General features: G+C 40.1%; 1 protein-coding gene across 3 annotated transcripts; it reads right to left on the reverse strand.

Moving 5' to 3' along the window:
- Positions 1–24,500, reverse strand: ABHD3 (abhydrolase domain containing 3). 3 transcript variants are annotated; one of them, XM_027881767.1, is made up of 10 exons: positions 24,331–24,416; positions 24,138–24,296; positions 22,414–22,577; positions 19,694–19,876; positions 17,925–17,970; positions 15,044–15,156; positions 11,257–11,430; positions 10,549–10,597; positions 10,299–10,464; positions 1–2,102 (listed from the first exon to the last, which is right to left on the reverse strand). In XM_027881767.1, the coding sequence occupies exons 2-10, from the start codon at positions 24,282–24,284 to the stop codon at positions 1,924–1,926; spliced, it is 1,221 nt and encodes a 406-aa protein (XP_027737568.1). In that variant the 5' UTR covers positions 24,285–24,296; positions 24,331–24,416; the 3' UTR covers positions 1–1,923. The 3 variants fall into 3 exon arrangements, with proteins under 3 accessions (XP_027737568.1, XP_027737566.1, XP_027737567.1); XM_027881765.1 differs by having other exon boundaries at positions 24,138–24,500; XM_027881766.1 differs by lacking the exon at positions 19,694–19,876 and having other exon boundaries at positions 24,138–24,500.

Genomic DNA, 24,500 nt, shown 5'->3' on the forward strand with positions numbered 1-24,500 from the left:
TGCCATTAATCATACTACTTTTATTTAAACAGTAAGGTGTTATTTAATGTAAGTGGTTTTATTTTCATTAATACTTGATGCTGAGTTTTGAACAGTACTGTACCCAAACAATTTTACAAATATAATGCTAAATACACTGTTTATTGCTCATTGTTTTTGCATGAACATAAAACCTGGAAATGAATACAAGAATAAATAAGGCACCCTACTAATATGCTGATTTCATGTATTGTAGTAGCATGCACAAAATTTCATTTTGCTTTTGCAAGTCACTTTTCTCATTTTGCTTATTAAAGAAAAAATAAAGAGTTTGTTATCCAGGCAAGGGCTGGTGCTTGTCTTAAAAGTCAAAATTTGAAAGCACTTTCTAATTTTTTTAATTCAAGCGTCCACCTTACAAAACAGCTTTCGTATAGCATGTCCCAATTTCTTTTTCTAAAGACAAAAAGTATTTTTGTTCTTCCTTTCCTGTTACTAGGAAACATGCCTTGCAAGAGGAGTGTTCACGTACTGCTTGAGACAAAAGACCTGACTTGCTTTTTTTATCCACATTTTCTTCTTGTACTGACCCCACTCAAAAGATAAAAATAAAAATGCAGAGACATCTTTACTGACTTCTCTTGTGTGGCTGGGCCCAAATCAGTGATCAGCAGAAGGTAGGAGCTCCACAGAAGCCGTTTAAGAGCCTTGTTTAAATTTCAGCATGCCCTAAATTTGGACTTCCCAACAGTTTCAGAATATATTCTGTCCAACTGTCCTTTTTCCTCACAGGCCCACGTTGGCTGTCACTGTATGTCAGGGCTGAGGAGAACAGCGATGCCTTGGCCAACCTCACAGACTCGTAAGCTGCGAGGGCAGAAATCGGTTTGCAGTGGCTTCAGTGATTTGACAACCCACTGCCAAAATGCTGACAAAGTGATCAAATAAACAAACCAGAGAGTCGAGACTTCGACCTTCATCCCAACTTTCTTTAAACAGTTTGTTGTGTTCTTTTCAGAAATTATATGAAACAGTAGCAGAGACAAAAGGTAGGGATTTTTTTTAATTTAAAGCAGATTATATAATAATTTCCCAATGCTCTAATGTTTATTCTTTAAAACTGAAATGTTCTTGCAGGGTAATATAAACATAGCAGGCTAAATCATCAAGTTTACCAGTTATATGAAGCACGTATTACTTACATGACAACATCCAGGTTTACATAAAATTTGAAATGCAAAATGTCTTTTAATTACATAAGTTATTACAGTACTGTTTTAAAGGAATCTTTTGGTTATATGTAAACACTATAAATTAGCTCTTTAAAAAATAATCCTGTAAGACAAGTATGGCATTGACATAGTCTATAAAACAATAACCAGCCCTAAATATGAATACTCTCAGGGCAGAACAGCAAAAGCAGGTATCAATCTAATGCTATGGAATAACATGCTGAAATTTTTAATTGCAGAATTGGTGCTTTTTTTTTTTGTTCCCTCCTTTTGTTTTCCTATTACAAGATTTTCACTCAGTGCCCTAAGGAATGGGCCAACTTGTACTATGTGTGACAGGATAATATAAGCTATTTTGAGTGCCGCCGTTCTAATATTACAAGCCATCTAAATTAAGTCTCCTAAATACATACTGGTTTAAATTAAAATCCTGAGGAGTTATAATCTCTCTACTTGATAGTTTTGGTTAAGTGCAATTTGATGTATGCAGAATGCTGTTTCATTTAAGGTCATTCTTAGTAAGGCATATTAAAAATAAATATAAAAGTGACAACATAATATTTAGTTTCTTGCTACAAAATCTTAGGCAAAAATATTTTTGCATGTAGTAATGGACTTTATCCATTTGCTGGCTTACAGGAGTTAAAAGTTGTGCACTAAGCTTAACTGCCCTTGTCAGAATGTGCCACTGTGCTATACTAGTGGTCCAAAGCTACATGCTTAAGATTTTATTTCCATGCTCAAACATAGCTTGCACAAACTGCTTGAAGACTCTGTCCATGTAAGTGCACTTCCTTGGCCATATTCCTTCCAGAAAACCAATATGGCCTCCACACGAAGTCAGAACTAAAGCAACGTTTGCGTTTTGTTTGGCAGTTTCTACTGGTATAGCTAAAAGAGGGGGGGAAAAAAAGTTTTAAGTCCTTATCCTTCTAAGAAATGCCAGACATTGAATAATTTCTCTTAAACCTTTCTCATATTATGTCTGAATAAATAGACAAAACACTGAAATATGCTTAAATGTACCACAGGATTTAGAACCATTGCTGTGTTAAAAGCCATTTCTCTCTTCATCATTGACTTACCTTATCTGTGTGATTTTTTTTTTTTCTGGCTGCTGTAAAAGTTTCAGCTTCATCTTTCTTTCAGTCCCACTGATGGAACAGCACCCATGTTAATGCATACTTAGGCTTTGCTATAAATAGTGTAAGTAAAAGGACAATCAAGCCTGTAATTTTTAACTGGTATTGCAATATTCAGCCTTAGAAAAGCTGAGGAACTGGGACCTTAATTGCGAATCCCATTCTTTTTGTATGAGACTCCAAACACAAAACCTTTAATGTCACAGTAAGATGGGGTCTGTAAGATATCAGCTAATATTAAAGATTATCCTGGGTTATTATCATTACATCTGATTTGCCATACATTTACACCTGCACGTTTAGAGCACACAATGTAAACACACTGGGAGATGGTTCTTGCCCTGAGGAGCTCATAATCTAATAAGCAAGGTAAAGAGAAAAAGAGGGAGGGCTGACAATTGTACAAGGACACAGAAAGCTGTTCTGTGTCACCTAGAAGGTTAGTGGTTCTCTACTGAATAGTGACTTGCTAGAAATTTCTCAATTTAGAATTTAGATTATTAGAGTGGGTGTTACAAGCATTTTTCTTTTGCTGGGTTAGTTTTCTTTCTCAGCTTCCTGCTCTGGTTCCCCATGTTAATGCAAATATATGAATGGTGGCAGACACACTCAGATGAGACTTTTGATGAGGTGGCCATTTCAGTGATGGCCTACAGTTAGCTCAGAGCCACCAGTGAATGACACCTGATATATGCACCGATCTGGAAATGTGCAGGAGGGGAGGCTTCAGTGCCTCCTATTATGACTGTGCATAGACGTGTGTCCTAATCAATGCTACACCTGAGTAGTTCCCTTTGTGAAGGAAAATAAAGGTCAGCTAGCATAGACTGACAACAGAGAAATCACGTGACTTCACAAATGGTATTTTGGTGTGATGGAATGATCCTGTTATCACATGAAGGGCTTGACGTAGCAGAGGATCTATATCAAGAGTGCAAACACCACAGATCCATCAAATCAAGTTATTTAAGCAAATTCCTCTAGCTTTTTAGGTACGTTAAACAAGGAGAAATCTCAATACCTTTCAGTAAAGAATGCCTTACTAAGTTCCAGTTTTCCAGAATATATGACAGAGAGAAAACCAAAAATCATACAGATCTTTTGATTATTCGGGATTGACAGAAAAAAAACAGCAAAAGAAAAATGAAGAAAAAAGAAAGCAAAAAAAAATTAATGAAGGGAGTAGCTGGAATTTTAACTGTGTTGTCTAAAAAAGCTTATGACTACACAAGAAAATAAATCTGATTTTAAGTCATACACTGCTGAAGTAAAAATGCCTTGGCACTACAACACAAAGCAGCAAGTTATTTATAAGATTTCTATTGTTTCCTCAATTATTTTAAAGTATTTTTGAAGTGAGATTTTTAATCAGGTTCAATTTTGGAGGGACCCAGTTGTCCACATCCCTTTCTGACTGCACTTCCTTCAGAGACACCTCCCACTCACTCCTATTTCTAGGAGTCTGTTGCTTTACCCCTTTACATATTTGCTATCTCAAAAGTCATTATCCTTCAATAGTCACTATCCCTGCACATTACTACCTTCTTTATTGATGTTCCTTCCTTTCATCTGGATGTTGGCAGACTCACTGCTGTGTGCTTCAGATGCCGATTTGCCTTTGTTCTCAGTAACTAGACTAAGACCACAGAGTAACCCCTTCCTTAGCCGAAAAAGAACCCCCAGCCAGAATAAGCCAGAGTAAGTCACACAAGAACTTGAGTGCAGTGACTGTGGTGAACAACTGTGCAACTTAAAATAGATCAGGGCAGAAGCATTAGACCTGTAGAGTCAGGGGAGCGGTCTGTGCCTCAGAGGTCCTTACTAGCAGTGCCTGGAATGACATGCTCTGTTCCACTCTCGGGCCTCAGCACGAATGCTAAACCGACTGTCTGCATAGCAGGGTTAGTGTCTTTTAAGAATGTGTGTTATGAGATTCCTTCCCATAATATAAGGTACGTGACCATGGCCTGGTGGAGCACAGACTGAGCTCCAGAGAGCAACGGGGATTCCCTTGTGGAATATGTGAAGTTCTTTGCTTATCAGTGCTATCCGTTTCTTCCGCTCTGTCCATCCTTTCAAAATTGCATGCATTTTTATAGATTCCAGCATTTACTAAGTGATTCTGATTTTCTAGTAGGTGGAAGGAGCCATGCTTCTTATTGTCTCTAAAATAAATCCTTGGCTTTTCCTTTGTTCAGCTAGAAAACTGGAAATACTGTATACAGTACCTCAGTCTTTGAAAGCAGTACTGAGGCAAGACTAAAAAAGAAAAGTCAACAAAGTAAAAGCCTAGGCTGAGGAACAGCACAGGCTGAAAACAAGAGATGCAGAAAGCAGTGTATTATTTCTTGCAATCCAACACATGCATCATTTTCAGACTCAGCAAGTGCTTGTTTGGAGTTTTGCCTGGGTTAATCTGCTAAGCAATCTCTGATCTGCCTTTCTTGGACTCTGTGGATGAACACATTGCCATGCTCAAAGAGAGTGGCTGCGATTCATGTCGGCTTCTGCCGACTGCATAGGAATTTGCCACTTATCTGTACCAAGCCATCTGCTCCTCTTCCCTCCAGTAGCATGTGGGCCATGTTAAACAGAATCCCAATAGAGAAGTGGGGATCAGACACAAACCCCAATCCTGCTTCAGGCCATGAATCACACTTTCCACAGCCGTTCTGCAGCTGTCTCCCTGGTCACTGAGGGGACTAATAAATAGGCTTCTGTGCAAGGGTAGGGGGAGGAACGTGTGAGGAGGGACAGACTTGACCTCCAGTAATCAGAGAACTTCATTGGTCCTAATGGATTCAGGATCAACTGCTTACTGGTCTGAACATACCTCTTCACTGCCTGAGATTGTGCAAACACATGACAAACATTCATTTTGGCAGACTAGTGTCGAAAGTGTAGACAGAAACATCCTTTCCTAGTAAGAAACTGCTTTGCTGGGGGATTGGAAGGGAGATGATAATAAGTATCGCCTCTGCTGTGCCAACTCAGCTGGGGAACGCCTTACAGGCCTCTGCATACCTGTCATTCAGAGGTTGCCAGCATAATCATGACTCTCAAATTGGTTTGCTGGTGGTTATTCATTCCCAAACTGCTTGGCAGTACTGTAGAGGGTGCCATGTGCTGCCTGCCTCCAAACAGCTACAGCAGCTCTTTCCTAGAAGCCTACCAATCCTGCACTGGATGCTGGTTATCTTCTGTGCCACGTAAGGTGAGAGCCATACACGGGTCTTTACGAATGTCATCTTCCCCATCCCAAAGTTGTCCCTATTGATCTGTGTAACTCCTCCCCAGCAGAGTTTCTTGCTCTGTAGCCTCTCGGGAGAGAACTGAATATGGTGTGTTTCTCTCTAATGCCAAAATGCAAATGATGCTTGGCAGTGGTGTGGTACTTCCCTTAAGGCTGCTTCTAGGGACTGTTAGCCATCCAGTAAATAAAACCACAGTGCAACAGAGCAAATTCTGCAATGTAAAGGGCAGATAAATGGAGCACTGGATGTGTGGTGCACTCTAGGATATAGGATGGCATGCCAAAAGATACCACTGTTCATCGTTGTCAGCATGTAACCTTGTACTTCAGTTTCTACTGGCCAAAATTTGTACTGCTGTTTGATCCAGCAGGCATAGGTCTGTTATTTGTGATCACAGAATCGCAATGTAAATACATACATGCAGAATTACTTAATTCAAAATAAACTTGGTGTACAGTCTTTGTCCCCAAAAAAGTATTTTTTTTAAAAAGAACAAAAGAAAAACATACATGTCAAGCAGAATCAGCTTAAATAAGTCACTGCTGTCAAATGCTCCATTGTTTGGTTGATTTCTCTCTGTTCCTTAAACTTTTACCCTAATTGTTATCTGTTTGGCTATTCCTCAGCCATTTTGGCTCTCCCAACGACTTCATTCAAATGTGCTGTTTACATAACAGGATGCAAAATAACACCTAAGAGCAATTACTTCAAGTTTGGATTCAGGGGAACAGAAAAGGTTCAGAGAGTTCAATAAAATGTACAACTGAGCTTCAGACATGCACTTATTTGTCACAGTGGATCAGGAGGGAGCTGGCATGGTACCTAGCTTCAAGGGCAGGCTTCCAGCTCGGGCACAATGCTCACTAGCAGCAATTAGCTAAGCATTAGTATAGTGAAATTTAAGTCAGATGCCTAATACGCTGCTTAAAGTCTCTGAGGAGAAAAATGCCACTTGGGATGAAAAGTTAAATGTGACACTGATAATGACTGCTATTGTTCCATCTTCCTGATTTATTTTTCACATTTACAAAATAAAAGGGCTTGACTTGGTTTTATTACATATTTCCTGAAACAATGGCTTGTTTAAATTAGTTATGGTGAGAGAAGTGTCATGCAATGAAGAAAGCGTTTGTTTTTATTAGTTAGTACTATGCAACATGAGAACTGCATTCCAGAATTAAAACTACAGATACATCAGCTGCCAAGCTCTATGAACTTTAAACAACAACATTAAGGAAGGACTGCAAATTAATTGCTTCTTCCTAATACTGGATTGAGATCAAATGGCACATTTTCACAATATATTTAAAAATATCTGCTGGGAAGTACAAAGCGTACCAAAAAGCTCATGAGAAGAAATTATCAGGTAGTAAGAAGTAACAGAGGCAGCCACTGCACTTTTTAAGGGAAGTGTCTCTTTAGGTCCGCACTGTGTAGTGACTTGGTTTTGTATCCCTCAAGCTCTGTTACAGGAAGATAGATGTGTCTGGTTTTATGGAGACTATTTAAACACAAAGGAATTCTGGCACGGCTTTCTCCCTGATGAGTTTTCTAGGCCTGTTTCCCAGCTCTTGGAAACTACAGCTATCTACAACAGAGGTGGAAGGTAGCTTAAATGCTGGTAGGTATTACTGGGAGAGATGAGGCATGAAATAACCAGTTCTCAAAGTCAATAAAAGGCTGGGGTCTGGATGAGAATGAATTTTGTGGCTTTGAATCCATTATGCAGTTGTGAGTGGAAACTGCTTCTGATTGTCACTGGCTTACATGTGTCCAGACATTTTTAAGTCAGAAAAAAACAAACCCATTGCCAGAATATAGTCGCCTCCAAGAGTAACACCAGCCCTTTATGTTTGCTAACATAAAACAGCTCACAGAAGTGTCAAGATGAATGAACTCCAGTAACTAATGGCAGCAGATATAAATCCTAGGCTGCTAATCAGGGTGCTCTGTCTCTCCTGCCAGTACAAGGATTCACATTGAGGGTGCCCAGCACAAACGAAAAAGGAGCCAAGGATAGACACACAGAAGTACTATTAGCTGTAAATCAGCATTGCCCTGGTGGCCCTTTCTAGGGGAAACTAGTCACCACAAGGACAAAGGATTATGGCTAACAGCATTAACTCAGTGAACAAGGAACAAATGAGTGCCTAACAACACTAATATTTTCAGGGAGAAACGCTGTTTAGGGTCAGAGTTTAGGAGAAGATGGACAGTCATTAGAATAGACTCTAATACTTCTTGTTTCAGAAGTGCAGGTGCTCTACCTTACCCCCCTCTACACTGCGAGATTTCTAAGGCATTCTCATAATAGGTTTGATACTAATCTTACACAAGCAACCATCCCACTGTTCACCAAGAGTTGTGTTACTTTTAAAAACAGCTTCAAGGGTGTAAAGGTCTGCTACAGCTGTACTCTAGGGCGCTCACCTTTTGACTAGTCAAACTATACAAGTGCAGAACTTTTGAGGCTGTAGAAGAGAGTGTCTTCTTTGAGGACATCTAGTCCAACACCCCTGCTCAAGGAGGGTTACCTAGAGCACGTTTCCCAGGGCTGTGTCCACTGACTGTCTCCAGAGATGGAGATCTCACAACCTCTCTATGCCTCTCTATTTGACCACTCTAATAGTAAAAAAAAAGTATCTTCTTGTGTTCAGATTGAGTTTCATGGGGTCAGATCAATACTTGGCTCTTGAGAGCTGGAGTTTGTATTCTAACATTAAAAGGGGACGGAGTATCTGTACTAGCTTTCATCGAACTAGCAAATTTCCCAGTCCCGGTGATAAGAGGCTGGAAAAGGCTAAATCCTTCAGGGACAGAGGCACACTGTCTGGTTCACTGCTGTTTTTACCATGCTAACTAGGTAAGCTTACTCCTGCCACAGTTCCTACTTCACTGTAGGACTACAAAGTACATAAACTACAAACTAAGCTAGAGCTACGCATAGAGGTAAAGTCATTGGTCCCTCTCTCAGATACTTCACGAAAGAAACATGGCACAGTAGATCACCCACCTTGCAGTATGATGGGGAAAGTCATCATGAGACCCATAAAATATTATCTTCAGAATCACTAGTCAGATTTTATGTTTGGACCCATCCATTCTTATTTCTAGGCCATTACAAGTTTATAAGAGAATGAGCAACTCCCATTTTCAAAGGAAAAAAAAATCCCACAGAGGCTAGTAAATACAAAGGGACTAACTCTGTCTTACAAAGTCCTTGAAACAGAAATTGTTAAAGGTGTATGTAGTACCCTGGAATAATATTGCTGTGTTGACTGAAATGTTTTTTAAGCCTCTGTTTAGGCCAATGTAAGGGGTAGGTAGTTTAGGTGATCCAGAGTCACCATTTTTTCCTTCATATTAGGTGGCTGTCAGCTCTTTATATTGTTCATGCTTTTTGTTCAAGAGGAGAAGAAATCAGACTGTCTTTTTCCAGTGCATACTACTGGAGTGGTCCTTTTCTCCTCATGTCACATTTGTCTCTAACAGGTCTTCAAACTATAAATAGTAGTGCGTGTGCATGTTTCTGTATATGTTGTACATCTGCACACAGATAAAACAGTACAACACACAAAGAGTCTCTTCCAATTCCTTCATTCTCTGCTTGTTCTAATATGTTTGCCCACTTACACTGGTTTCATGACTCATTCTGCAAGAATCTCACTTCACTTGTGGTGGCAGAAGAAAATTTCCCTGAAATAAATCAAGTGCCTTAACTAAGTTTTAAAGGTGTCAGGTGTTCACTGCCGAAGACTGTTGCCTCAACCATTTTAGTGGTCTTCCTCTACACTAGTTTTTGTTCTCCCTCTCTTCTCAGACACTATAACCAATACACAGACCGCAGGAACTAGCATACCTTTTTAGGATAGGTAGCAACAGGGTTTTGATTTACAGAGCAAAAGCAAAATGTTCATAATGATCATGTGTTTGGCAGAAAGTAGGAAGCAAATGGAAACCAGAGTTTTCAGCCAGTTATTTAGCTGATATTGCTGTTTCATCTTCTAGTTAGATTCTTATTAATTTCAATGTGCCTCCTTCTAGGAGCTCACCTTGTGTATATCGCTTCCCTTACCCTAGATTTTGGCCTACATGCTAACTTAGATCTTTTTCTTACATTTAATTTTCAGGCACTGGAGGTGGCACTGTGATCAACCGCTGAGAATTTCACATCATCTGAAACATAAGCAACTCCCAGATATTCTTTGTAGGGACTGATTAAAAAATGGCAATAAAAAACCCCAACTTGTTTGCACTTGCACAGAACTCTGAATGTCTACAATCCAGACACCTGAATCTGAGTTCCTTTTTATAGGTTCTCTTTGTACTTGGTGAATAGAAATGGATGCTTCTGAGAGGATACTACATCTGATATCTTCCTTATAGTGAGATAACTCACACCCTAAATATGCATACTTCTTTCTTTTGACTGTAAAGACTCCATTAATGGTTAACGAGGCCACCCCATATACTTCTGCATTCTGTACTAATCAGGTCTCTCCATCATCAGCAGTTTTGTATGTGTCTTATACCTTAGGTAAACTGCAAATCTGTGGAAGTTCTGATCCTATGTACAAGTAACATTTAAATGGACCTCTACGCATATAGGTCTGAATTCATTCTCAAACTTATGTAGTTTGTCTTAATGACTGCATATACAGATAAATATATTTTAAAAAGCCTAAACTTACCATGACCTGGTGAGAAAACATCATCCACAGAGTTTAGACATAACACTGGAATTCCTACTGACTTCAGCTTGCGACATGGACTAGCATCTTCATAGTAATCATCAATTGAACGGTAGCCAAACATGACTGAAGTGAACTGCTTATCAAATTCTCTAACAGTTCTAGCCTGAAGTACAGAATTCAAATAGGGAACTATGTCAGCATTTGGAAAACAGCATCCAGCTAAAGCAGAAGTAACATTTTCACATACCTTCATCACCAGATCCATATCAAATAATTTCTCCAACATTTGTCGATGCCTAAAAAGAAGGAGAGAAAAGAGGGCTTGTTTGTTTTTGTATTAACAGATGTAGAAGTCTTCTGCTTTACAGATACATTACAGAAGTAACTTTCTAACAAGAACATTCTTGTTTTTAATTTTCTGTCATAATAAAAATCTGTCTGGAATCCAAGAGCAGAAGAATTATTCATTCATATGCAGGCACATCTAGCAACATAGTAAAAATCTGAATAAGCCATGAGAAAAATGCCACAGATAAGAGAACTTAATATTTGAGAACACAAAATACACCCTAGTTTTATAAAGCAAAAGATGAACTAGCCCTTTCTGTGCTTTTGCAGTCAACATTGACTTAAAAGAATTAGTATATATACATATATACTCTTAAGTCAATATGTGCATGTCTAAAAATTTTAAAAATCCTTTTACTTCATCTATAAATACAGAAATACATTGGGCTTGTGCTGAGCCCCTTGAGAAGCATATAAATTCAGCCACGCTGATGACAATTTTTCTTGCAGAGATCCTTTTGATTTCAAAACTTACCGAAGAATGCACACAGAACAGCTATGCAAAGTGTTGTTATTACAGCACTGATTTTGCCAAGATTATTATACCTGCTGTAGATCTCATGCTAACATCCTTCCACCTTGCTAAGTAGTTCAGAAGGCAACTCACCTGCTGATAGAGGACTGTAGACAAGTGGTCAAGTAATAGTTGAAAAGAAGCCAGTTTAGTGGCTTCTCCAGAGATTCTACAGATTCAAAAACATTCCAACCCGCAGAGAAAATTGCAGCTGCCATTAAAGGAGTGTCTCTGCCAGTTTTGCCAAGGTAATTTAATAGAAGCATGCTACAAACAGAAATGAAAAACAGAAACATATATACTATCAAGTTGTTTGCTTCAATTTAGAGTAAATATAACAGTCAGGCATCTTTTTGTCTGTTTTTCAGTAGTTTCTAGTATCAGCCCTAGAGTTGTGCCTAATACAGCTGAAAGGTAGTCAATGTAATCAACACATGACTCATGAAGTTTACTTCCTCTCTCCTCAGAGAGGAGACTGGTGCACTGCGTAGGGTGTGGGTAGGAATGCATTTAGATATAAAGGTATACTAGTCTCATTTATATCACTAAAGGGAGAAAAGGTCAAACAAAGGATTCTTACTCATGGAACAGGTATTCCCAAGTTGTTAGTAAGTTTTACCATCTTAAAAGGCCTAGGTCTTCCTGGTGTGTTAAACCTGATAAATGTGCCTGAAAAATGTGAGCTGCTCCTGGCATGCCTGCCTCACTTTGAAGAAGTCTCTTGAGCTGAAGGTAGTGCGATTACCCCACCTCACACAAATGAGAGAATACAGCTGTTTTTTAACACACAGTATGCAAAGAATGAAGTGTTGGATAATGAATAAAACTAGAGAAACAAAATTATGAGCCAAATAAATGACTTAGGTCTTGTCTTTCTGACCAGTTGCAACTTACAGTCTCTACTGCTAATGTACACTTGCGTTGAAAAAGGGAAGAGTTCACAAGTATCTGATCTTTCAAATGTAGAAAAAATAAAATAGCAGGAAAGTGCAAAAGAAAAATACTAACAGAAAAGCTGTCTTACTTCACTGCCTGAGACCTCAAAGTTTACAACCACCATTTTAATACCAAGCCTTTAATACAAAGCATTACAATTAATTGTTAATATAGCTCCCTGGACCACCAACACTCTGTACTTTGGCTTCATCTGCTGTACTTCAGGAGACAGCAACCTTTAGCAAAGACATCAGGAATCAGCCTGCTATCACAGAGTCTTTGTCCCTGAACACTACCTAGCAGATCATAAGACAGCAGTCCAATAAATTAATAAAAAAAAAGCTGTAGAAGAATCCACCTCCCTAACAGAATGCGCAGAGTGTATGTCATAGAGAAAAGGTTTAGGAATCTTTATGTTAAAAAGAGTACATATTGAAGATCAATAGAACAAGTGGCCTTTAATTTACATTTACATGTCTGTGAAGTGAATGTTTATTTTAATTCTTAACTGGGCAAATCTGTCCTGTATAGATTATCACAGAATCACATAATGTGCGGAGCTGGAAGGGACCATCGAGTCCAGCTCTTAAGCCTGCACAAGCAAGGGATATACTGGACTACAAGAGAAAGTTTTCTGCAACAAGAAAGGCTTCTGTAAGTCTTGGTACAAAAAAGACTCAGAACAAACAGCATCCTCTTCTTTCCCCTCATCACTGAAGCCAGTCATTTCAACATATAAGGCAACCAAATCACCTGGCCATGCTTTGCCCTTGATGAATGCAGTCACCTTCTTATCCTTCATGTGCTTGCAGATGGCTTCCACAGGATCCTTCCAAAGAACTGAAGTTAGGCTGACCAGCCTTCTGTCCTTTCTGGGATCACTACTCAATGGAGCAGGGAATCTAGTGACTAAAGATTTGTAAAAAAGGAGCGGCTACCTGTCTTCCCTTTCTTTACTGCTGAGGTCAGTTCTCAGGTCTACCAAGTCCCTGTGCCTAGTGGCAGAGTAGGGGAGAATGGCAGCAGAAGATCAAGTAAGGGCCCAAATTAGGGCCCAGTTATGCAAACCTGGCGTATACATGCCAGTGGGACCAGGTGAGGTGCACCAAACTTCCAGAAGGAGGTGGCCAGTGTCACTGGTCAGTGAGACTGCTGTCTATCACTTTTGAAAGGCTGCGGCAACTGTTGAGTATTTCTCATGCTTGGAAAAAAGAGACACTCATCTACAAGAATTGCAAGGAGGAGGAAATACAGGCTGGAGTGCCTAACAACAGCCCTTTGGGAATATCCTCTGGAAGCCATTTCTAAGCATGTAAAGAAAAGATGACTAGTAACAACCAGTATGGATTTATCGAGGGCAAAGCATGCCTGAGCAAGCTGATTGCCTTCTGTGATGAGCTCACTCATCATTCGTTGATAAGGGGAAAGGAGTGGGTGTTGCTTATTTTGACTTTAGCAAGGCTTTTGACAGTCTCCATGGTCTCCATATAGTCACACTGGATGAGCATGGTTTGAATAGGTGACCTGCAACATGCATGGAAAACTGACTACATCACTAGGTTCTGGGAGTTATAATCAGCAACTTGAAGTGCAACGGACTGATTGGTCCAGGTACCAGTCGTGTTCCTCAGGGGGCAGTAACGGGGCCCATACTGTGTAAGTAAGTCTTCACTAACTGGATGATGAGATGGAATGCACCCTTAGGAAGCCTGCAGGTCAAACTGTGGGGAACATCTGCTGAACTGGAAGACAACGGTGCCATTCTGAAGGACCTCAACAAGCAGAATGAGTTGGCAGAAACTTCATGAAGTTCAACACAGTGAAATCAAAGTCCAGCACCTGAGTAAGACTAATGACTGGATAGAGAGCAGCTACAAGCAACAAGCAGGTCTAAGGAAATTATTTTCCTGTATTTGATACTTATGAGATTGCATTTGGAGTACTGTGCCAAATTTTGGGCTTCCCAGCAAGGTAAGACACTCACATACTGGAGAAATTTATATGTCTTCATACTGAAGACATTTGCAAAATCCCTGTAACATGAATGGAAAAGAGCTGGCCTGATTTAAAAAGCTTCCAAGTTAATTATTTAGTTATCAATAACTATATTGCTTGAACATTTATTTATCCCAAAGCTCCTACAAGTCATTAGTAGATTAATGTCAATATGCAGGGCCATATCTGCCCACCCTCCATAAAATTTATCAGAGAGTGGGAAGTCTCAGGACTTTACCACTATGTCTGCAGTATTTCTAATAAAAATTCTCCTCTGCAATGATTTCTGTTAAATAGGCTGCCTGAACATTTCTTCTAGATTCTAGCAGTGATTTTTTTTTTTTCTAAGAAACTGTGCTATCATTGTCTGTTCTAGCTGTGCTTTCTGGAGAGCAGCCAGGACACAGCAAGTCTTAGTACCACATGCTTTATCAACCCATCCTGGTTTCAATAACAATACTACTTCTTGCTTCTGAGCCAGACAGAGCAGATACCCACATCTCTTCCAGCCTCATCTACCCACACACTGCAGAACCCAAACAGAGTGAAGACAAATCTTGTCATTTCAGAGGTTGCTATGAAACATGGTATATTAGCTCTAGTTCCTATTTTTTTATCCCTCTGTTCCAAAGACAGCCTCCATAGTTCCCAGAGATTGTACTGCCTACATATTTGGTTGTCAATCTCTCTGCCATTGTTTCCTGTCTTTCTCTGCCCCCTCTAACTTTTGAATGTTGGCTAATTTGGACGTTCCCCGATGCAGAGCTAAAAAGCTCAAAGACATGAAGGAGTTTCTAAAAGTCCTCTGCATATAGACTGTTGGAGGCAGACCCAAGTTAGCCACAGTTCAGTAAATAATGCAAATATTGCAGAGGAGTAATTTGAAAGGCTACAACAGCTCTTGTTTTACCACCACGGTTAAGCTGAGACTTGTGTTACATAACCTTACCCTCCCATAGAAACACCTGCTGCCATGAACGGAGCCGAGGGGTGCAGGCTGTGTACATGATGAATTACGGCCTCTAAATCCTCTGTGTTAGCTGCACAGTAAGTCCTTGGTGTCTATAAGGAGTCAAGAGGGAAAAAAATGCCATCATAAGCTTATCCTTTAAGGGCAAAGCAAACTGAACAGTGGATCATTTACATAACAAGATAAATATAGCATTTATCATGAAGCTTTGCTAAGTGGCAAATACAAACCCAGAGCGTTTCATGAGTAGATGGACAAAGAGTTATACATGTTATCATTACAAAATAAAAGGGGTGACAGATATCTTCAGCATCTGCAACCTCCAGGTCATTAGATGAAATCTGAACAGAGAGCAGTGAGCTAAACTAGATAGAACTAGATAGGCACTGATATTTTTAAAATACCCTGAGGAAATGGAAACATATCATAAAGGCTGTGATTTACAGAAAAGGAAGTTATAATGACAATTTTATTATCTTCAGCCACATCCAAATGCAAAAGAAAATATTAGATTCCAAGTTCTGACAGCCAGCACTTGAAAAGTAACCAATATTTAGATTCTACATGCAATACAACCAAATAAACAGATAAATAAATTCCCCTGGGATATTTACCTAAATTAGTAAAATATCCAATTAACTAAAGTAATGAAACACATATATTATCCCTTTTTTGTCTATCATTAGCGACTCTTTAAATCCTGAATTGAGACTAGGAATGACTTCCACTGGCATCACTGAGATTTGGATAACCCCTTCCCTGCTACTGAAGGATAAGCACAGCTTTTCAGCCTTATCTGCACAGGCACCTGGAATAGGCCACAATCTGAGGAACCATGTGGAGCAGTGTAGGGGAGATGAGTCTGTTTAGCTACAATAAGAATCACAGTAAAATAAGGTTTTTTCTAACAGTGTTGTCCAGATTTCATCTACAGCAAAAGAAAGCTTTTAACATAAAGAGTTGTTAGTAACATGTTAGTCATACTGATTTAACTATCGGCAGGGACTGACCTGCCAAACTTCTGTATAAACATTAAAAGTAAGTATTAAAATGCGTAATTATGAATTAATGGAACTTATTTGTTGCCTGAAGCACCAATGTATTTCAAGGCTGGTTTTTAAACTGCTTTCAGTTAAACAGCCAGGCTATTTGTGGGTGATTTTAACAAGTTTAATTAGATGAAACTAATTACTTAGAACACATTTATCAAAAATAATGAAATGTTGAAGTCAAAGATCAAAAAAAGGAAAGAAAAGCTAAATCTGGATAATTAAAACTGAAGACATTTTTAATTTCCATTTATGTTGCATTGCTCATCTACATGAATCACTCTTCACTGTTTTACACCCTATTAATTATAAACAGTGTGATGTGTTTTATTTTAATTAAATTGTCAAGTCTACATGGAAAAATAAATTATTTTGGTAACTAGGGTCTAATGTATTCTAAGTGAAAGAGTATGTGATTAAAAGTTCATAGAACTAGAGAGATATCTTGCATTTTAACTTCAGTTAATTCCTGACAATTTAACATATCTCTCTCTCCTCATTATATGAAGATATTTTAAAACACCATCTTAGCTTACACTGTCTGTGAGCAACCTACTACTTGATTATTCCATAGCAATAATTCACAGTAACTTTCAAAACCAATGAAAACAGCATTCTTTAAGTAACTATTATATGATATAAGTTTGAATCGATCTTTAAAGAGACTAGAAAAAGAACTGTTTATAACTAATTTCTATTGTGGTGCTCAACCATGCTTCAAACTCATTAACTAGGGATTTTATATGAAAATGTAGAAACCCCTTTGCAGAAAATGTGATAATTTCAGCTAGTTTGCTTCACTGCAAGATCTTATAAAGCTTAAAGATGTAAATCCGATTACAGTAAAATACACACAATGCATCCAAACAAGAGATCTTTTCTCTTAATGATTCAGAAATTCATCAATAAGGACTTTGTGTGTCACAAAACTGCTTTGTAGATCCATCTGCAAAAGTATGCAGAAAACTACTCTTAACATGGCAATGTTTGCATTGAAATGCTTTATCTGATTATGGGAAAACATTCTGAGCTTTTTAAAGTTTGAAACCAGGGGATTAAAAAATGCAAAACAATACCAAGTATTATGCACATTCATTCCAGCTGCAGAACTGTCAACAAATCCCATATGAAGAAACAAAGCTTATTCAGCAATACTTCATCATGCCTTGTCCCTTGCTGCAGAAAATGTTTAGCTTCAAGACTTTTTCATCTGAGGAACGGCCAATTATTTCTAAGCAAACATGATACGTCTGTCCCAAAGACAAAAAATTGTCTTCTGTAGCTGAGTTTGTGTCAGAATTGGTGAGAAAAATACAAGAACACATTTAACTTTTAGGATATGGATATCCATATAAATCTAGTTCATTAATTCACTAACACACGATATAGATTAATTTTAATGGTACAACTTTTTTACCATATCAAAAATCTATTTTAAACTCATATTGGCAACTGGGAAAGTAATTACAATTGCTTATATTTGGATTTGTATGGTAAAATATACTGTAGTATTTTGTGAAAGAAAAACTTAGGGATTGTTCATTTTAATGTTACAGATATTAGTAATTGAATATATTCTATAAAATGAAATGCTCAGAAAAATTGTGTGTTGACCAGCTGACCTCTTAGAGTTTTAAAATAAAAGATGAATATTGGCACGATTGATCTACCAGATGGCTAGATTCTCCTCTCTGGATTTTCAACACATGCTGTGATTTCTCTCATTTAAATCCAGTTGCACAAATAGACACAAATGATTCCATATATACCACTTCTAAGTGAGAGATGTTTATCTCAGAAGTCATCCTTACCAAAAGATCCTCACCAGCAATTCCCCGGTTGTTAAAAACCACGCATCTAAAAATCGAGACAGTAAATTCAATTATACACATTATTTATTTCACTAAAAAGATAACTTTTAACGCACAAAAAAATGAAAATGCATAAAGAAAAACAAGCCAGTTCTATGAACAAGTTCAGAACATAAACATTTACAGACCTACAGATCCTAGAGCCTGACCTGTGCAGAACAAGCTTTATACCAAAATTGAGTTCACTGAGGTCAGTGGGACTCTTTATGAGCCCCTTGATTTGCTGGTCAAGGTCAGATTGCAGGCAGGGTTTACCTGAAGATGGTACAGACATGTCCTGCCTGCACTCTGCCATGAGCTCTGCCAGAGCAGGGCTGAGCCTAAAGCTATGCTCTGAAAAAGAATGTCAGAGATCCATGTGCAGACATCCTCCAAAGCTACATAATTGTATTAAATTGCAAAAGAATGAGCCAAATCAAAATTATACTGAGAGCTGCATCTAAGTTGCAGGTTCTTGGGGATTTTTTTTTTGTCTTGTACAGCATAAGTTTTTAGTCTCTCGGTGGGAGTCTCTGAATTTTCTAGCAGTATTACCATGATTTAAGGATCTATACTTTCTTAATAAACCTTTCTTTTCTATTACTCTAGCACCATCTCACTGTAATAATATTATTAAATAATATGTACATATTTTAGATGAGTTAAAGGCATGAAAAATATTTAATTTGGTATTTTTCTCAAGTGTTGCTGCTTAAAAATAAAATTATAGTATTCTCTTGAAATCTGACCTAAAGCTCTCCTTTGTAATGCTTTACCTTCTTTTCTTAGGTGATCAAATGCAGATATTACTCTCAGGAATACTTCAAAAATTAATAGTAACAAGTTGTTGATTTCAGGGCTACCTCTGATATTTTTTACCGCTAAGTTTTAAAAGGGTTTTAAGAGTACTTTGAACAGTTAAAGTGCTCCTTTACTTTCATAATTTAGTAAAGCAGTTATCCAAACCTCCAAACAGAGAAGAGATAGCCAGACATGTAGATAAAAGCTCATATGTACATATTTGAAGGGCTTATTATAGTCAGTACCAGAAGCCAATCTGCAAAGACAAAATGTAATATTCCAAATACAGGTTCTGGAACAATGACAACTTACTTTGATGTGCAGCAGCAGCAGCAGCAATATGATTACATAAAGGAGTCTACTCATCGACTAATCCACTTATTTTACCCAACTCTGACCAGAACCCTTAAGAACAAAACTAAATTACACAGTGACAGTTAAGAGGTGACACACCTCCTCCTTAAACTCTAACAGTAAGAGCAGGCTAGCTCTCTTTTCTGCACCCAGGAATTTGAGGCTGCTGAATCAAGCAATTTTGGCATTCAGAAGCTGACCTCCTCCAAGGCCTACTGCCAGCAACCCATCCACACGAGTTTTCTTGGAGATGAATACAAACTCCTTCTCTAGAAAGTGTAAAAGCTAACTCAAATCCTGATATCATAATTTAAGCAGCAGCTGTGAAAGCCCTATGCAGACTTAGCTCACTTTCACTGCAATCTCTCGGGCACATCTGTAGATACTAAAACAACCCTTGCAAATGTACTGCCTGTTACGTAATTCCACTATGATTATTGTTACTAATAACACTTCCTTACATAAACTAACGTATTTAGACCTCATTTGCATTTGGAAGGCATCTTATACACATACATAATTATATTTGATCCTATTAGAAGCAGCAAAATACTAGCAATGAAATACAACAGCACCTATATCCCAGTGTTTCACTTTGATGGATCATATGAAGAATGTAGGATTCCTTGCTTGTTCCTGTCAGGCCAGGCAATAACAGGACGGTGGGTCTTGTGCTGGCATCCGGATAATATAGGCTGTCATTATTATCAAACCAATCCAATGAAATCTGTCCTCCATCTGCTGTTTTAATGAGCTCACTGAAAGGCACATTTCAAGACAACACTGATTAGATTAAAAAATACGTACACACTATTAAGAGTGCTTGCAGTGTGCAAATTACCAAGTGTGGATTCTGCGTTTTTCATTATGTTTTAATACCCAAAGTGCCACCTGACTAGGCATGTCTGCATGTTTACCATGCAGAAAGAGTCACACCTACAGCTGATTAGAGTTAGAACAGTCAATTTGTGGAGCAATTCCTGTTCACGTTAAATGAAGAGCTGGCCTTTTATAAATTGCTGCTGATGTACTGGAAGCCTGTTACTAATGTGATTTTTGGCACTGCCTTCTGTTTTAGATAGGCTTGTGTACTGCAGATTTCCTTTGGATCATCTGAGAATCTTTTGATAGCACACTGGATAATGTGATAAACATTTATCACATTTTTTTTCCTCTTTATTCAAAGAAGCAGAATATATAATGGATGGCACTTTATTATGTTTTAAACATGAGGAACACAGACACACACTGCTGTATCTTCCTCCCTGTATCTCCACAAACTTTGCTAGAATGCACTCTTAAACCTTATCTCTTAACATTGCAACAAGTATTATAATATCTCAAGACGTTAAGCATGCATTAAACAATGACAAAAAAGTTTTATTCTTTTTTTTTTTTTTTTTTTTTAGAAACATACAGCATCGTCCCTCTTCCTAGCAATGAGAATTGAGAGAGCTGGTGTAGGAACTACCAAAATGTATGCCTACCTTGCAATTGATTTTTCATTTTAAAGTCTTGGTAGCAAGTACTCCAGATTTTAAAGGTAATCAGCCTTGTTGGATTCTAGTTCAGTTTTGCCCTTTTTCAGTAATAGGAAGTGGATAAAATGCTGGTGTGTACTGCCAACACAATCTCAAATGGTGCAAAATAAGCACTGCCCCACGGAACTATGTTTCTTCCCTCACATGCCTTGAAATAGAAATATGCAAGAAGGGCTAGAAAAAGTGGACATGGCCATGCCACTGAAATGTTTCCTAGTTACTAAAACTGAGGGAAGCTGCTAAATACTGAAGCTATTCTACCATGCAAGCAGAGCTGAAACAACTTGTGTTGCATCCAGGTTCCGGCGCATAAAAGTACTTCTCCTTAGGTCTTGTGCCAAATGCCTCATTTGCCAAGCTAAGTCTCCTCTCTGTGTGAGAGAGATCAGCTGAGGGCAAACAATAAATATAAGGGTTTTTTTCCCCCTCTTAGAATTTAGGTATCAAAGAACACAACATAAACACCACAGGTAAAAGTTACTCTGAAAAAATCCATGAAGTTCTGTATATTGAAAACAAAGCTGAATGTGGCCATGCTATGATTAAGGTAGAATACGTTGGTTTAATGGACAGATACAGTGACTACCTGACCTTTGCAAAATTACAGCATTCAAACACCAGAATATTTGATACACCAGATAATTATGCTGCCATCCAGAGAAATCCCAACAGGCTGCAGAAACTGATTGACAGGAGCTTCACAAAGTTCAGTGAGGAGAAGTGCAAAGTCCTGCACCTGGGAAGGAACAACCTGTGTACTGGTACAGGGTGGAGGCTGACCATCTGGAAAACAGAGTGGCAGAAAAGGACTTGGGGGTCCTGGTGGACACCATGTTGAACACGAGCCAGCACTGTACCCTTGCAGGAGAGAAGACCAACAGCCTGGAGGCTGTGGAGGCTTAGGAGGAATCTTGCCACCGGTTCATGGGAGGTGATCCTCCCCCTCTATGGAGCACCGGTGAGGCCACACCTGGAGAACTGTACCCAGATCCAGGCTCCTCAGTACAAGGAAGACATGGACATACTGGAGAGAATCCAGCAAAGGGCCACAAAGATGATGAAGGAACTGAGGCCTATCTCCTATGAGAAAATGCTGGGAGAGCAGGGACTGCTTAGCCTGGAGAAGAAAAGGCTCAGGGGGAACTTAGCAATATGTTTACATACCTGAAGGGAGGGTGCAAGGAGGATGGAGCCATGCTCCTTTCTGTGGTGCCCACTGACAGAACAAGAGGCAGTGGGAACAACCTGAAACAGAGGAGCTTCCCTCTCACCATCAGGAGACGGTTTCAACATGAGGGTGACTGAGCACTGGCACAGGCTGCCCAGGGATGTTCTGCAGTCACCATCCTCAGGGAAATCCAAAAGCCATCTAGAGATGATCTGGGGCAACTGGCTCTGAGCGACCCTGCTTGAGCAGGGAAGCCAAAGTGACCTCTGGAGGTCTTTTCTGACCTCAACCACTGTGTAATCTTATGAACATATAACCACATCAGTTCCTATATTGTCACTAATACTTCAGTGCTCCAAAACTCTCTGAGCTAAAATAGGGCCATTTTGGAACACTGACCTTTTAAACCTACCGCATATTGAATCCATGATGAAGATAGTTCCAAGCCTACGAGGAAGTTGTAAAGGTGGGCATAAAGCAAAAAACCCACAAGCACAAACTTGAGCAATGACAGTAACTGTGACATGATCGGAGTAAGGTAACAACTGGTTAGCAAATCAATCACTTAAAAAAAAGGGACACTTACTTCCTGTACTGTACTTGGGGTCTAGATGTGATAAAGGGGCGCAGGAGTGTCTGTACCCGACCTTCCCAGCACCAGATCGTGGGATAGTAAGTCTCTGTCACAACAGGGCAATATTCCTCGAGAAAGCGGCAGAAGCGGTCATTGCTGGCCACCAGCTGGGGTTTCTAGGAAGAGAGACTACAGTCAGGCATAGACATTCACATAAAACAAACTAAAAAACAAATAAAGAAGGAAATGAATAATTGTTAAAGTCCTCTCCCAGTGAACTGATTTATTTCATAAAATCATTTGCAATGCCTTCTCCTTCTCTGATAAAGAGATAAGTAAATGAAAATCAAATGAAATGCCAAGATGCCCAACTGAAAAGTGAAACCCACTAAACATAATGGGCTCCTTACCTATTTCTAATAACATACTGATGTAGCTCTACTTTTACCAGCATTGTATCTTCACTGACAAATCAAAACCCTACGGTCTCTTGGTTGGTGAGAAAGATTTTACCAAGTCCATTTTCTTGGTCTGCACAGAAATGACGTTTAATCCGTGCACGCACTTTGACCGTGCACTTGCAGCACCTACTTTAACCTGGTAGGAGTCCTCCTATCTCCCATCTCATACTACAGTACGTGACTGCATCGGTTCTTTATCTCTAATAATGCTCTGCATGCAGACAATTTCCTTACAGCTTCCAATTAACGTGGAAAAATCCCTGAATACCAAACATCTCATGTTTTAGCAACCATATTTCTTAAACTTCTATTTTACAGTGACTCTCCAACATGCAAGCATTCATACAGCAAAACCAGATACTTTGAGGAAAGCCATTACATTTAAACATCAGTAGTGTCACATCCTCACTTCTTTTTTCTCCTCTCACCAAAATCAAGTACCCTCTTCTCAATGAAGAGGAAGGCTATGTTCCCAGTGTTCTCTGAAGAACTGTGGCAATACTCAGGTCCTCAACAGTCAAAAACCTTTTGATATGAGTATTTTCAGCTGATTAAGCATTCAACGAGGCGCTCTCACCACGGGGCCACTTTAGATCTGATCAGGCTCACTGTATCCAAGTAATTTGCGATTGCCTAATTTACCTGTGAAACCATTACTGATGAGGAGATGTACAAGAGTGCTCTAGCCCCCAAAACACTGCCATAGTGGCTCCAGAGGTACTTAGGATGGTACCGACGGCAGTATAAATAGGACAGAAAAACTACTTTATCACCTGGCCCTGCTAGTAAACCAAATAGGTCGCGGGTTCATGTTGTGAAAGGAGCGTTCCTGACCTCCCTTTCCAAATCATGGCATCCAGCCAAGCTCTCTCCCTGGTACAACTGCATTTTGGGGACGCACGAGGCCAGAGTCTCTTATCCTCCCAGACCAGAGGAGCTGTCCCTCACCTCAGGCCGGTGGCCCCGGGGGTCATCGGAGGCCCCCGCGAAGGAAGCGGCGCCGCCGGGCGCGGGTGGGCTGAGCTGCACTGGCCAGACCGTGTGGGGTTTCGGCCGGCCGGGACCCCGAAGCGGCTCCTCCAGAGGATGGACGGGGGGTGTGAGGACGAGGTGGCCGCATAACCCTACCCCCTAGCCATTCCAGACGCCGATCCCCTCGCCTGCAGGGCGCCGGCGCCTCCCCTACGGGCGGTGGGTCGCGGTGACCTTCCCGGGACGGTCCCCCTTCGGCGGGACACCTGCGGAGCCCGCCCGCCCCGCCGCCCTCCCGCTCACCTTGGCGATGCTGTTGAGGTAGTAGCAGGCGTAGGCGACGCCGAAGCCCAGCACCAGGGACAAGCCCACGCCGGAGCCGAAGAGCCCCACACGGACCTGGCTCTCCAGGTAGAGGGAGAGCTCCCTGGTCAGCACCTTCCAGTCCATCGCACAGGGTGGAGGGGGCGGCGCGGCACGGCACAGCACAGCACAGCACGGCTCGGCAGGGCAGCGCACTCCGGCTGCCGCGGCCGAGCCCACCCCGCCGCCGAGGGAGGAGGAGAAGGAGGAGGAGGAGGAGGATCTGCCGCCCGCCTCCCGCTGCCGCTGCCCGCGGAGCACTCCGCGCTGCAGCGCCGCTGGCGGCATCTCCACACCGCCCCC

Source organism: Empidonax traillii, unplaced genomic scaffold, assembly GCF_003031625.1.
Source record: "Empidonax traillii isolate 1590-97213 ecotype Southwest subspecies unplaced genomic scaffold, ASM303162v1 scaffold94:size1391941, whole genome shotgun sequence".
Classification (NCBI taxonomy): Eukaryota; Metazoa; Chordata; class Aves; order Passeriformes; family Tyrannidae; genus Empidonax; species Empidonax traillii.

Coding starts and splice junctions, on each gene's coding strand:
- ABHD3 (XM_027881765.1), bottom strand. CDS start 24,485: ATGCCGCCAGCGGCGCTGCAGCGCGGAGTGCTCCGCGGGCAGCGGCAG. Junction 19,877..22,413: donor CCCCAAGTACAGTACAGGAA/GTAAGTGTCCCT, acceptor TGTGCCTTTCAG/TGAGCTCATTAAAACAGCAG. Junction 11,431..15,043: donor GCAGGTGTTTCTATGGGAGG/GTAAGGTTATGT, acceptor TTCTGTTTGTAG/CATGCTTCTATTAAATTACC.